This window comes from Doryrhamphus excisus, linkage group LG16 (assembly GCF_037039965.1).
Source record: "Doryrhamphus excisus strain RoL-2023G ecotype Guam linkage group LG16, RoL_Dexc_Guam_v1.1, whole genome shotgun sequence".
Lineage (NCBI taxonomy): Eukaryota > Metazoa > Chordata > Actinopteri > Syngnathiformes > Syngnathidae > Doryrhamphus > Doryrhamphus excisus.
The window spans coordinates 2,298,998-2,312,976 of NC_136372.1; the positions used below are offsets into that span (position 1 = coordinate 2,298,998).

At 45.3% G+C, this 13,979-nt stretch overlaps 3 protein-coding genes and 1 long non-coding RNA gene across 6 annotated transcripts; 3 read left to right on the forward strand and 1 right to left on the reverse strand.

Annotated features, from left to right (window-relative positions):
• The first annotated feature begins 347 nt into the window (after positions 1-347).
• LOC131103258 (7-methylguanosine phosphate-specific 5'-nucleotidase-like) lies at positions 348-4,696 on the forward strand. Its single transcript, XM_058049368.2, has 9 exons — positions 348-512; positions 837-935; positions 1,221-1,290; positions 1,374-1,420; positions 1,822-1,907; positions 1,983-2,072; positions 2,772-2,934; positions 3,021-3,221; positions 4,198-4,696. The coding sequence occupies exons 1-9, from the start codon at positions 510-512 to the stop codon at positions 4,306-4,308; spliced, it is 870 nt and encodes a 289-aa protein (XP_057905351.2). The 5' UTR covers positions 348-509; the 3' UTR covers positions 4,309-4,696.
• LOC131103256 (peptidyl-prolyl cis-trans isomerase FKBP10-like) lies at positions 4,134-9,451 on the reverse strand. The gene is made up of 12 exons (XM_078797384.1): positions 9,365-9,451; positions 7,837-8,108; positions 7,260-7,405; positions 7,002-7,191; positions 6,798-6,943; positions 6,493-6,682; positions 6,265-6,410; positions 5,847-6,036; positions 5,488-5,630; positions 5,231-5,394; positions 4,931-5,130; positions 4,134-4,407 (listed from the first exon to the last, which is right to left on the reverse strand). The coding sequence occupies exons 2-11, from the start codon at positions 8,034-8,036 to the stop codon at positions 4,951-4,953; spliced, it is 1,695 nt and encodes a 564-aa protein (XP_078653510.1). The 5' UTR covers positions 8,037-8,108; positions 9,365-9,451; the 3' UTR covers positions 4,134-4,407; positions 4,931-4,950.
• On the forward strand, positions 5,667-7,644 carry LOC144901893 (uncharacterized). 3 transcript variants are annotated; one of them, XR_013630039.1, is made up of 5 exons: positions 5,667-6,043; positions 6,204-6,379; positions 6,479-6,692; positions 6,818-6,912; positions 7,280-7,644. It is a non-coding gene; the product is annotated as an uncharacterized LOC144901893 (long non-coding RNA). The 3 variants fall into 3 exon arrangements; XR_013630037.1 differs by having other exon boundaries at positions 6,818-7,644; XR_013630038.1 differs by lacking the exon at positions 6,204-6,379 and having other exon boundaries at positions 6,818-7,644.
• p3h4 (prolyl 3-hydroxylase family member 4 (inactive)) lies at positions 9,148-13,641 on the forward strand. Its single transcript, XM_058049367.2, has 7 exons — positions 9,148-9,661; positions 10,116-10,265; positions 10,340-10,511; positions 11,128-11,256; positions 11,324-11,469; positions 11,626-11,709; positions 13,208-13,641. The coding sequence occupies exons 1-7, from the start codon at positions 9,170-9,172 to the stop codon at positions 13,355-13,357; spliced, it is 1,323 nt and encodes a 440-aa protein (XP_057905350.2). The 5' UTR covers positions 9,148-9,169; the 3' UTR covers positions 13,358-13,641.
• The last annotated feature ends 338 nt before the right edge of the window (positions 13,642-13,979 follow it).

Here is a 13,979-nt window from a genome sequence, read left to right on the forward strand (position 1 = left end):
TGGAAGCTATAGATTTAATTTCAGGTGATAGTCAAAACATGTCAAGGTAAAAACTATTAACTATATTCAATAAGAAAAAAATTAACCCATTCGCGGAAACTTTTATTAGTCGCTGTTGCTTGTCGGAGAGGAGCACAGGTCAATGTTCCCGCCCCAAAGTTACGCAAAACGTAACGACGTGCTGCTTTCAGTGTCAACACAAGGCCTCGTTAATATGAGTGTCTCACATCTGTTCGCTCCACAGCCATTACCCGGGTTTGATAAACTATTTCTCTTTGTTAATATTTCACTGGCCATTCGTCTTTACCTGTAATTTATAACGTTGCAACGTGTTATCCTTTCAATAGTTGAATGTTGAAATTGAGTTTTCAATGTTCCTACACTTGTGGATGACACTCGAAGGCAGCCGGGCAAGTCTTCCACACAGCTGAAGTGACTGTCGAGGACAACCGATGACACGTTTTCTGCCAATATAAACTGTCTTGGTCGTCTACATACATTTCCTGGAAATGGTAAAAAAAATAGTTGTTACGTGTACTATATATTACGTAATAACTGAGTTATTTTGAGTTATGTCGCGCATTAAATCGAACTTGCTTAGCATGCTAGCCCCAAACCTAGCTAGCTTGCTGCGGCTGTACTGCTAGCTTGTTACGTATTGACGTAGCCGCTGCGTTAAAACTGCTACTTGTTATAGAAAGACTGACTTGTTGTTGTTTTTATAAATGTGTAAAGTAAATGTAAATATAAACGTTTCTGTTGCTAACTGTCTGGTTGGCAAACTAGCCAACTCGCTAGCTCTCCGTCTCAAGCGAATAGTGGACGTTTCTCTTCAGATTTCCGAGCTGTCCAATCCCTCGGTGTTGATGAGGGACCCTCAGAAGGTGGAAGAGATCCTCCAGTCCATGCTGAAGGCCGGCTCCAACACTTTGCAGGTCAGTAGCGTTCACCGAATACGACATTACATTTCATGAGGTACACCTGGCTCTCCATATCTAATGGATCCAATGCACAACGTTTGCCTCTTCCAAGCTAATAAAGTCAGTTTATTAAGACATTTGGGGGTATTACTTCAATAATATGTTTATTATTGGGGCTTGTAAAACACGTGTCACGTTGCTCAATCTTAAAATGGCGGTTGTGTTAGCTCTGATTAGATGTGATGTACAGGTGTGCATACAGGTGTACTTCTTGTTTTTACTAACTGTATTTTCTGACAGGTCATCTCAGACTTTGACATGACTTTAACAAGATTCGCATACAACGGGAAAAGGTGTCCCACCTGTCATAGTAAGTGCATGGACCATGTATACAGTATATAACGTAGTATATGTTAGCGCTGTAATGTCATTTTCTTCACTTCTTATGTGCAGATATTCTGGACAACAGCAAACTCATCTCACAAGAATGTAAAGACAAGGTAGGAACACTTGTTTAATATATATATAGCTTAAATAACAATCTAAATGTTAATATACTATATTTATTTGACTGCAGGATAAACACTTAAGGTGGGAGGCTAATCTGGGGTGCTAGCTAAGATAAAATATTACCATTATTTTATTTTAATGAAGTGATAGACAATTTGAAACGAACAAACCAGTTTATTTGTAGTTGTAAACACCATTAAGGTGTTTTTACTCACTTTTGTCTGTCATGAAAGGTTATGCTTTTTCCAAAATGTCCTAAATTAGCTGATGACATCATCTAGCGACTTCCAGGACAGCCAATAGCTACTTTTCTTACTGAGTAGTTGGCATCAGTGTATGACAAAGACACAAAATGCCCCCTCCGGCATTCTAAGTGCGTTTCTCCTCTCAGTTGAAGGAGCTGTTGAACACGTACTACCCCATCGAGATCGACTCCTCCAGATCGGTAGACGAGAAGCTGCCGCTCATGGTGGAGTGGTGAGTCGCCGGAAGCGCGGCCGCCGTCTCCCGCGCAGGACGATTTGCGGCTAATTGTACTGTTTGACAAACCAGGTGGACCAAAGCTCACGAGCTGCTGGTGCAGCAGAAGATCAGGAAGGACCTGCTGGCCGTGGTGGTGAGAGAGTCGGACGCCATGCTCAGGTCAGAAAGCTCGACTTCACCTCGGAATGGCTGACGCCACCAGAATAGTTTTCTTTTATAAGACACATGAATTTGGAAAGATGAGATAGAACTTTATTGATCTCAATAGCAGCACAATAAACAGGTAGAAATACAATAGAATAATGAAGTATGGGAAATAAAATAGCTAAAAAGTAAAGTCGTCCCTCGCTACATCATGGTTTTTATCAAATTAATTCATAAATAATGACCTTTCATGGTTGAATATCCAGAAATATGCATATTTAAGGTTATGCCTTTGTTAAATATTGACCCCAAGTAGTGAAATGTATTGTTAAATATTGACCCCAAAATAGTGAAATGTATTGTTGTTAAATATTGACCCCAAAATAGTGAAATGTATTGTTAAATATTGACCCCAAAATAGTGAAATGTATTGTTAAATATTGACCCCAAAATAGTGAAATGTATTGTTAAATATTGACCCCAAGTAGTGAAATGTATTGTTGTTAAATATTGACCCCAAAATAGTGAAATGTATTGTTAAATATTGACCCCCAAGTAGTGAAATGTATTGTTGTTAAATATTGACCCCAAAATAGTGAAATGTATTGTTGTTAAATATTTGCCCCAAGTAGTGAAATGTGTGTATTAAATATTGACCCCCCAAGTAGTGAAACGCGTGTATTATTGATTGGTGGTCGTGCACGTGTGTTTCAGGGAAGGCTACCAGCTGTTCTTTGACCACCTGTACGAGCACAGCATTCCTCTGCTCATCTTCTCCGCCGGCATCGGGGACATCCTGGAGGAGGTGATTCGCCAGGCCGGAGTCTTCCACTCCAACGTCAAGGTCTTCTCCAACTACATGGACTTTGACGAGGATGTGAGTGCGACCGCTTTCACTGGATTCATCGTGTGCCCCCTGCGGAGGGTGCCAGCATTCACCTGTGTTGACGTCCCGTCCCACAGGGAGTGCTGAAGGCCTTCAAGGGCGAGCTGATCCACACCTACAACAAAAGGGAAGGGGCCCTGCTCAACACGGGTCATTTCCAGGAGCTACGTGCCCGACCCAACGTCCTCCTGCTGGGAGACTCCCTGGGCGACCTGACCATGGCGGACGGCGTGCACAACATCGAGAACGTCCTCAAGATTGGCTTCCTCAACGACAAGGTACAGCACACACACCCTGAGACCACAACTAGACCAACTGAAGTAGTATTGACATCAGGATTCATTCATTGTAGGCTTAGTAGGCCCATCAGCCACAATCCTTATTTGAAACATAAAACACTTCTTTCCCTTGTGTGTTCTAACGACACAAAACAAGTTGGTATGAGTTAGCTTACGTTGCACGTCGGGGGGGTAACTATTTTGACTAGGATGTCCTAAAAAAAAAAAAAAAAGCAACCAATGCAATGATCATGCATTAACGAGTACATTGATGTAATACTTCCAGTATCTTGATGCTGCAGTACAGCAGCATCTTGTTGAGCCAGTAGTCCGTCTGTCCCGTTGTCAACAGCGCTTGAGACGGGACTCGACAGTTTTTGTTAGATGCTACAATGACAATATGGCTGTTTCCTGGTTAGTACACAGGTCAGTTTTATAAATGGGGTTAACAGCTAGTGGGGGTTTAGCATCAAAATAGGTACCCCTCCCCAATGCATTATCATCTAGCTCATACCAACTTGTTTTCTCTCGTTAGAATGTACCGAATAGGGAAATACGTGCTCTATGCTTCATATTCAAGGATTGGGAATGAGGGGCAAAAATTAAAAAAATGTAGTTTTCCTTGATTATTCCTTATTTCATAGTTAAAAATACATTTTTAAAGTAAATGTCTAAATCCAGTGAAATTGGTTGATAGTTTTGTATACATTTCCACAGTAAATGTAAAATGTTTGATATTTATAGGTTCTCTTTATTCAGTTTGGTAGGTTTTGTAAGTAATTTGAACTCTGTTAAACTTCAGCTTTACAGATGTCATGTCTACTCCTAGGTTTTAACGATTAGAACGGTTGTTTCTATTTGAGGAAATACAGTAGTTTACCAGTTTTACCACAAAAGTCAACATTAGTGTTTTGTAGTTGTCTTTATTTGAGGTGTGGCATCAAGGCTTTAACAGGTTGTCTTCTTTCCTTTTGAGGTGGAGGAGAGGAAGCAGTCGTACTTGGACTCTTACGACGTGGTGTTGGTCAAGGACGAGACCATGGACGTCCCCAACGCCGTCCTGCTCTACCTCACCGGCAACAAGTGAAGCTGAGGCGTCGCCACACAAGACAAAGACACTGGACGTTCTTTGGTGCGAGAAGTTCCACGCAAAAAGTTCAAGTAGGAATCCGCCATGCTTGTTTTACTAAAAAAAAAAAGAGTGATGCTGCGTACAGGGACACTCGGCAGGACCATACGGTAAGACATCTTTGCACTGTTCACATGGCATACTGTTCAGTCTTCCACGTCTTTACTACATTCTACTACTACTACGTTCTAGTCAGTAACACGGTGCTACTAAGGTGTCTAAAACGTACTTACGTCATTTCAGCCTCTTAGACTCTGGCCAGTCACCTTTGTTATACCGTTTTGTGTTTTTTTACAAGAGTTCTCTTGGCACTGTTAGTCTTTCACCAAAATAAAACATTCTTTCAGACACCGTTACTACAGTTGTTCTTTCAGGCTCAATACATACACTAGACACTACATTAGGTACACACGCGCCATACAAGTAATACATCAAAAAGTGGAATATTTTGCTAGCCTTCTTTAGCTACGAGGATCAGAATATTAGCAAGAGCTCTGACTAGGCAAACCTTTCACTAAGTGGCTTTTAGCTTTCCATTTGTGGCTCTACATCACAGTTTGACATTAAAATGTAACATCACCTCATCGAGCGTCCATCTTTTCACAACTCGTCCCGTCGTGAGTCCCCGTCAGACTGAAGCTTTATTTCGGATGCGACGATCTTGCCATCTTTGTTGAGGTCCTGACTGTTGAACATGTCCCGGATGATGTCGTCTGCTTGGACTCCCGGCCGAAGGCGCCCGTTGCCCTGCTGGACCTGCAGCGTGATGAAGGCTGAAAACTGGAGAGGAAAATTCAAGCACTTTTAACAACTCAACTTAGTCCAAGGCCCAATGATTTAGGTTTTACAGAGCATTTTGGACATGCAATTAGGTGTTTACCTCCTGCAAAGGAACCTCATGGTCACCATTGAGGTCCATGGCGGGGAAGAGCGGATCCGGGCTGTCTCCCAGCCACACGAACATGAAGCCTTCCGGGACGCCTTTCCGCAGCTCCACCAGCTCCAGCTGGAAGAACAGCACCGCGCTCCCGGGAACGATGGCGGCTGATGGACCCAAAATAAAGAAGGTAACATCATTCATCAACATCAAGGAAAAACTCCAGATGCTTTAAAAAATGAATGTGATAATAATCTTACCACCATTTTCGCCGTGGCCCCAGTGGGGGGGTACGACCACCTCTCTGGTCTCGCCCACACACATGCCCATCAATCCCTGCTCCAGCCCCGCAATGACCTGGTTGGCTCCCAGCGTGGTGACGGAGGGCGAGTCAAACTGGTCTCTAAAAGAGAGAGAGAGTAAAATGAAGCCGACGCTTGGAGAGTATGGAAACCTTGGAGTCATGCAGGCATACGTGCTGTTGTCATGGATACGTAAAGATTCCCTCAAGTAAATCTGTCAGCCAAGGAGCCAGTAAGTAGCAGTGTGCGTCCATGCTGGAGGAGGAAGAAGAAGAGGAGGGTGCAGTGTGGCAGAGTGAACATCAGAGGGCGCTCACGAGGAGTACAGCAGGGTGCCGTCCATCAGGGAGCAGTTGTAGCGATACCGCAACCAGTCGTCGGCCTCGCTTCGGGCGTCGCATTCCTGCGGCTTGTGGGTCACTCGGACATCGACGGGGTCGTTGGGATTGTGGAAGTCGATGACGTGGATGTCAAAGACCAGCACGGCCGAGCCAGGGATCAGCTCACCTGGAAGGTAAGATGCAGGGGCGGAAAACCTTAAAACTATTTACACACTAGTAAAATATTGTATTAAGACATGATTAACCCTATTTTTCAAATACTTGCATAAAAAGGTAAACACACAAAAAAAGTACTAAATTACAGAAACATCTGACACCCAAACCCCATACCAGATTTTGGGCTTGACAAAACAACCAACCAGCCTCAGAAAAGCGACCTTTAGGGTAAACTCACCGACGCCATCGCCGCCGTACGCCAGGTGAGGGGGCACCACCACCCTCCTCTTCTCTCCCATGCAAAGGCCCTGCAGGGCTTGGTCCATGCCTTTGATGACGTAGCCCATGCCCACGTACGTGTTGTACGTGCTGTTCCTCTGGTAGCTGCCAACACATCAACATCGGCCATTTTCATCACGCTACTTTTTGGGGTTTTTTTTCCCCATTCAGAGCGTGGCATCCTGACCTGGAGTCGAAGGCGGTGCCGTCCTGGAAGGTTCCGTTGTAGTGGTAGCGGATGTAATCGCCGATGACGGTGCGGCGGATGCAGCCTTCGGGGACCTCCTTGACCTCCATGATGAGATCGTCTTTGGGGTTGAACAGGTCGACCATCAGCACCTCGAACACCAGCGTGGCCTGCGGCGGCACGAGACTTCCTGGTGGGAGGTAGGTGCTCGTCTCAGTTGTCAATAATTAAGAAGCCATAGACAAACAAATGCAGCATCAAAAGTAATACAGTTGTTGCCATGGTGATGTAATGTTAACTCGTACCGTGTCCCTTCTCTCCGTAGGCCAGGAATGGCGGGACGATGATGAGACGTCTCTCTGTGACGCACATTCCCAGCAGACCCTGGTCCATGCCCTCAATGAGATCCCCTTGGCCCAAGTAGGTGTCGTAGGTTGCATTCCTACCGTGGCTGAAGTCAACCTCCAGTTAGTTTAAGGAACACAAACACTACAGTAACAAATACTCACCTGGAGTCAAAGGCTTGCCCGGAGAGCAGGGTGCCGTTGTAATGATAACGGACAAAGTCGGACGCCATGGCAACACGGGAGCATGTTTTGGGTTTGCTTAGCGTGCGGATCTCGACCTTGTCCTCCGTGTTCCATATGTCCAGCAGGAGCACGTCGTACACCAACACGGCGTCCGGTGGGATGACGCCCCCTTGTGGCACAGACACAGCAGAGATTCAAGTTGGGAAAAGTAAGTGGCGGAGGAACATTTCCTAATACCTGTTCCTATGCTTCCGTAGGCCAGGTGCGGTGGGACGGTGATCCTGCGGCGCTCGTTAACGCACATGCCCTGCAGGCCGCGGTCCATCCCCGTGAGGAGGCGGCCCAGACCCACCTGACTGATGAAGGCTTTGCCCCGCTCATGACTGCACACAAGTTCATTAAACAGACCATTAAATTACATTACAGCTTATCCGGCCACATTCTGTACAACGTGAAGGAGCTGGAGCCTATCCCAGCAGATTTACTAATAAAGTCCTCCCAACAATACATTCCTCACAATCAGTGACAAATGTATAAATTAACGCCTTCAGAGGAAATACTGTCATTTGGGCACAGATTAGTCAAAACACACAAAGTTAAGCCTCAAAGTGAATTAATTACCTCAATTAGTCGTCACTAATGACGTCAGCAATTAGTAAAAGTTTGTGTTGGCCGAACCCGGAAGTAATGCTAACGACAGCTGTTGCTAGTTGGCTTAATTGAAACAGTGCACGTGTGTGCCACAAACAAACGCCAAATGTCAAACACAAAACGTTTTTCCAAAGTCAAATAATAATATAAAATAAAACTTCACCTGGAGTCAAACGTCTTGCCGTCAGCGTGGAAGGTTCCGTTGAAGTGGTAGCGGATAAAGTCCTCGGTTTGGACCTCTCTCGGGCAAAGTTTGGGCATGTGGTACCTGTCCACGACGACGTCCACCATCGGCTCGGAGCTGCACTCCACGGCGACGACATGGAGGAGGAGGAGCAGCAGCAGCAGCAGCAGCGGAAACATCCCGAGGACCGTTTGGCTCAAGACGCCGGACCCAGCCAGCCCAGTCTGCCGATGGAGCTGAAACGGAACCACCTGGGAGACGCCACTGCGGTCAGGGACATTTGTGTAAAGGGGACAGGCCGGAACAAACTAGTTCCGGTTGCAAATATCAAAACAATACACAACATTTAAAAACATTTACGACGACTACTATTAAAGGAGTGAAATGAAAGACAAATGCTTACCAGTTCCGTTAACGTACACAATCCTATAGGATACGTTGCTTATAATATACCACTATGGCGTATTTCGGTATAAGCTTGTGTGTTTTGTTTTGAAAGAAATCCTAAGTTCCTCTTTCCGTTATCCTCAAGATGGTTCTCGTGGCTGCTGAAGGAGTGCTGCCCCCTGAGACCCCGCCCACTTTTTAATGGAATTGTGCTAACGTGTACATAAACACAACTCCCCAAGTCCCCCCCACCCCCCCCAAAATGTATGACGATATGATGACGTATTTTGTTTAAAACCAAAATACACAAGCTCACTGCAATGTTCACTTAAGTCTAAAAAAAAGTAATAGAACGACACCTAAATAACGTTTGCAACTGAAATGTTCCGTTTTCCACATGTCTCAACCTGTCAAATTGCTTGGAATGTCGGCACAACGTTACGAATAAATAACCAAAGTTCGTTGCAAATGTACACTTTCATCATCAACTCCTTATTAACGTCAACTTTAATATAATCGTAAATAACCCCCATTGTAAATAGAACATTCCGGACCGTGGAGTTCAAATGGGTATTCCAGACATGCTGCTTTAGTCAAGCTACACGGGGCTAGTACGACATAAACCGGAAACCAATGTCTGCCATTAAAACCGTTATTGAATTAAAGGCTCTTTCAATGTAAATCGCGTTGATTTACAGTAGTATTTATACGAAGTCAGCACCACAAAACGGTGAGCTTTTAATTACACATTTAAGAGATAATCGCAAGGAATCGTAACGTTGAGTTGATACGGCAGGGAAAACATACGAGTTTTTATTTCGAAAGCCTCCACCGGATATCATAGATTGTAAGTTCTAGCATGGTGAGTTTCTGGTGCCTACGTGCTTTTTAGGGAACCAGACGAGACCCCCGTCCCGGAGCGACGATGCTCCCGCACAGCGAGGCGGCTGCGGCGGCTGCTTTGGCCTTCCTTGTCCTCCTGTCGGCGGTGGCGGAGGCCCAGTACGAGAAGTACAGCTTCAAGAGTTTCCCCGCCAAGGACGTGATGCCGCTGGACTCTGCTTACAACTACGCGCTGGAGCAGTACGCGGCGCACAACTGGGCCGAGAGCGTCAAGTACCTGGAGCTCAGCTTGAGGCTCCACCGGCTGCTGCGGGACAGCGAGACGTTCTGCGGCCGCAACTGTAGCGCCGTGAGCCGGGGGAAAGACGACGGGGAGCCGGTGGAGGAGAAGGAGAAGGAGAAGGAGGAGGACGGCAGCCTCCGCGTCGTGCGCCACATCCTGCTGAGGGCGGCTTGCTTGAAAAAGTGCAAGGCGAACTTCCCGGTGTTTAAACTCGCACACCCCCGCAGGGATTTACTGGAGAGCTTCGATAAAAGGGCCCCTTATCGATACATTCAATATGCGTACTACCAGGTGAGAACTGCGCATGTGCTGCAACTTTTGTATTTTTTTTTTAAAGTTAGCAGGATCTCGAACAGGCGTGATGGGCTTAGGAAAGTTCTAGTAAGTCAATTAGTTGAGTCTGTGCCACGTCTCGCAGTGTTACCTCCACGTCCAACCCCCCCATTCTCCTGGGCTGGTGTGGCCTCACTCGCAGGTCGCTTCTTTAGGTACACCTGCACCTTCCTAGTGGAGCAACAACAAAAAAAACATTTAGCAGAGTGTTATTGACTTAACTGCAGAGAGTAGCGGGCATCTTGGAGTGTAGACATGTAGTAGTACTAATTATTTACCTGCAAGAAATGTTTTCTATGGCGGGGGAGATATGATGGAGCCTATCCCAGCTGAGTCTGGTCACCTGCGAGAAACGCCGAGACCTGATTGGATGGGTGGAGAAGTGGTTCACTGGGATGCTTTTGGTCCCCAGCTCAACAACTTGGAGAAGGCGGTGTCGGCGGCCCACACCTTCCTCAAGAAGAACCCCAAAGATGGCCCCCTGACCAAAAACATGAAGTACTACAAGACGCTGATGGACGTGGACGAATATCTGATCGACCACGAGGAGCAGCCCTACGAGGTACGGACCCGGACTAGTTTGTCGTTTCCTGGGATGGACTGGGATTACTGGGATTGTTTGTGTTGTTTTCCCAGAGTGTGTTTGTGAAGAGCGTGTTGCTCTACAACAACGGAGACTTCAGCGGCGCCGCTCGCCACATGGAGCAGGCCGTCACCTCCTACCAGGACGTCTACGGGCTCTGTCTGGATGGATGCGACGGCTCCTACGAGATTTTGGAATTCAAGGATTTCTATCCCACCTTGGCAGGCGAGAGTACACGCACGCCGGACCTTCACCGTACAAATATTCATCCATGTATTTATTATTAGCATTAAGATCTGCTATAGCACATCATAAGTAAAGTAAAGTGGGACCAATTGGCTCAACATTTTCCAGCAGGAAGACGCTTTGACAAGATGCAATGCGTTTAATGACTTAAAGGCATATTACAAAGTTTAAAGTATCAAAAATAGCCATTTCACATTTTTCTGTGTTTTTTTTTTAAATATAATATTTTTTTTTAATTATATTATTATTATTATTATTATTATATATGTGTTTAATGACTGAAAGGTATATTACAAAGTTTAAAGTATCAAAAATAGCCATTTCACATTTTTCTGTGTTTTTAAAAAATATAATAAATAATATAATAAATAATAAAAAAATGTGAATTATTATATATGCATTTAATGACTGAAAGGCATATTACAAAGTTTAAAGTATCAAAAATAGCCATTTCACATTTTTCTGTGTTTTTTAATATAATAAATATTTTTTGAATTATTATATTATTATTATATAGAATTATTTTTGTTCTATTATTAGTATTTTCATCATCACAGTATAGCAATATGGCTGACAACTCATTGTGAACCGACAGATTTGTACCTGGAGGCCCTAAAATGCAAGGTGGGCTGCGAGGAGCGTCTGACCCCCAGCGTGGGCGGCTTCTTCGTGGAGAAGTTTGTGGCCACCATGTACCACTACCTCCAGTTCTCCTATTACAAACGTAAGACGCCGCGCACGCCCGTCCTTCCGTCCCGCACGGCTCTGACCGGATTGGTTTATCCTTGCAGTCAACGACGTAAAAAGCGCCGCCCCGTGCGCCGCCAGCTACATGCTCTTTGACCCCGACGACCAGGTGATGCGGCAGAACGTGGACTACTACGGCTTCTACCGGGAACAGTGGGGCCTCCAGGAGAAGGACTTCCAGCCTCGGCCTGTGAGTTTTAACATCGTGTCAGCGCACTAATTAGAGACCGGCGCGGCGTCGTATAAAAGCTCGTTAAAACTTTAAGCGTTTGAGTCGTCTGGAAAGTGGCGAGTCGCCGCTCATGAGTGACTTCGGCTCTCTTTTGTCCCCCTTTCCCCCCCACAGGAGGCCCTGAGGTATTTCAAGCAGACCACCAAGCAGAAGGAGATGCTGCAGTTTGCGCTCAACTATCTCCAAACGGACGACGAGGTACGACGAGGCCCGCTATGGCCCGCTATGACCCGCCCGCTCTGACCTCAGCGCCCGCTCGTAAACGCAACGTTTTAGTAGAATGCTTTATGGAGGTGTTTGTTTGTTAGAAGGGCGGGGCTGCAAAAGAAGTGATTTTTATGAACCTCGGTGGAGGGGCGGGGGCACGGTCAGAAAAAAAAAAAACCCGAGATATTTCAATCCCGAGCTCTACAACAGCGCAGACCCAAATAGCCGGATCTCATTCCAGTGATGGCCGGATCTTATTTTGGCACAATTGGGCTTCCATAGCTTCGTTTTTTTAATGTGGCTTTTTAGTCTCCAAAGCGCTGTTGATGTTTTATACAAATGAGGTTTAAACGGTGTTGAACGCGTGGCTAACGCGTGGCTAACGCGTGGCTAACGCGTGGCTAACGCGTGGCTAACGCGTGGCTAACGCGTGGCTAACGCTGTTAAACCAGCCATACGTAGCATTTAAATAAGTGTGGCTAACGCGTGGCTAACGCGTGGCTAACGCGTGGCTAACGCGTGGCTAACGCGTGGCTAACTCTGTTAAACCAGCCATAAGTAGCATTTAAATAAGCGTGGCTAACGCGTGGCTAACTCTGTTAAACCAGCCATAAGTAGCATTTAAATAAGCGTGGCTAACGCGTGGCTAACTCTGTTAAACCAGCCATAAGTAGCATTTAAATAAGCGTGGCTAACGCGTGGCTAACGCGTGGCTAACGCGTGGCTAACGCGTGGCTAACGCGTGGCTAACGCGTGGCTAACGCGTGGCTAACGCGGGGCTAACGCGGTTAAACCAGTCATACGTAACATTGAAATAAGCGTGGCTAAAGCGTGGCTAACACTGTTAAAGCAGCCATACGTAGCATTGAAATAAGCGTGGCTAAAGCGTGGCTAAAGCGTGGCTAAAGCGTGGCTAAAGCGTGGCTAAAGCGTGGCTAAAGCGTGGCTAAAGCGTGGCTAAAGCGTGGCTAAAGCGTGGCTAAAGCGTGGCTAACACTGTTAAAGCAGCCATACGTAGCATTGAAATAAGCGTGGCTAACGCGTGGCTAACGCTGTTAAAGCAGCCATATGTAGCATTGAAATAAGCTAATAGAAAATAAGCCTGACTTGAGGTTATTTGGGGCAAAGTATTTGCATCTGCAAAAATTGAGCTCCTTAGCAGTTGAAATATGACCCCTCCCTGACAGGAATAGAGAAAAAAAAACCAAAAAGCTGATTTACGCCATCTTTAGGGTTGTGGTTTTATTCCTTAAAAAAAAAAGTAAAGTGTTAAAGGTTTGTGGTTGAGGAGTAAAAGAGGCAGAATGTTGTTTTGTTGGGGGCGGGGCTTGCTTTCCGTCAGTGGCGTGTGGAATGTGGTCAGGAGGTGTTGGCCGCAATAAACTTTCCCTGCGTCATCCCCCCCCCGCCCCCGCCCCCGCTTACAGGGTGACACTTAGACTAACAGGAAACCATAAGAAAATAAAACTCACCGCTCACCGTCCTGCAGGGCGAGGTGAGTCCCGAGCACGCCGACGCCTCCCGAGCACAGCATCCCGACGCAGAGTTTGAGGGCGTGGGCGACTACGAGGAGTCCCTCCTGTCCGAGTGGTGGCAGGAGCCCAAAAGCAAGTGGGACACGGGGGAGGTGGAGGAGTGACCTTTCACCCCCACACATGCTGGAGCCTGCAGAAGAAGAAGAAGAAGGAACTCATCATGTTGATCAGGATGACAGGTCGACATGTTTTCTCTTTGGCTGCCATCAGCCTTTCAACTTTTATTTCTCTTATTTAGTCTTCCTGTGCAGTCGCTGCCTCATTTCCTACCGCAACACAAGGAAAATATCAATTATGATTGTTTTCTACTGTACATCAACAGTATTGTTCATATTGACTCTGGATTATTTATTATTGTTTTTTATTTCTGGAAGAAGGAAAAAAAGACCTTACATCATATCCATTGTGCTCTTCTTCTTTGCATTTTTTTTTTATAAAAAAGTATTAAGAGTCATTTATAACACTACCGAGGGATCATTTAAATATGGATACATAAAATAAAAATAGAATTTTTTAAATATAATCTACAACATAATCATCTAAATGTACTATTAATAATTAGATTTTACATCATTTTATTTTGTATAGTCAATATACTTATATATAAAATAATTACTGTATTAAAGTACAATTTATTAATATAAATAATTTAATTTATGTAATCTAATATACAGACAATATATTGATTTCTTATATATATATATATAATAATGATTGTAGTTTTGT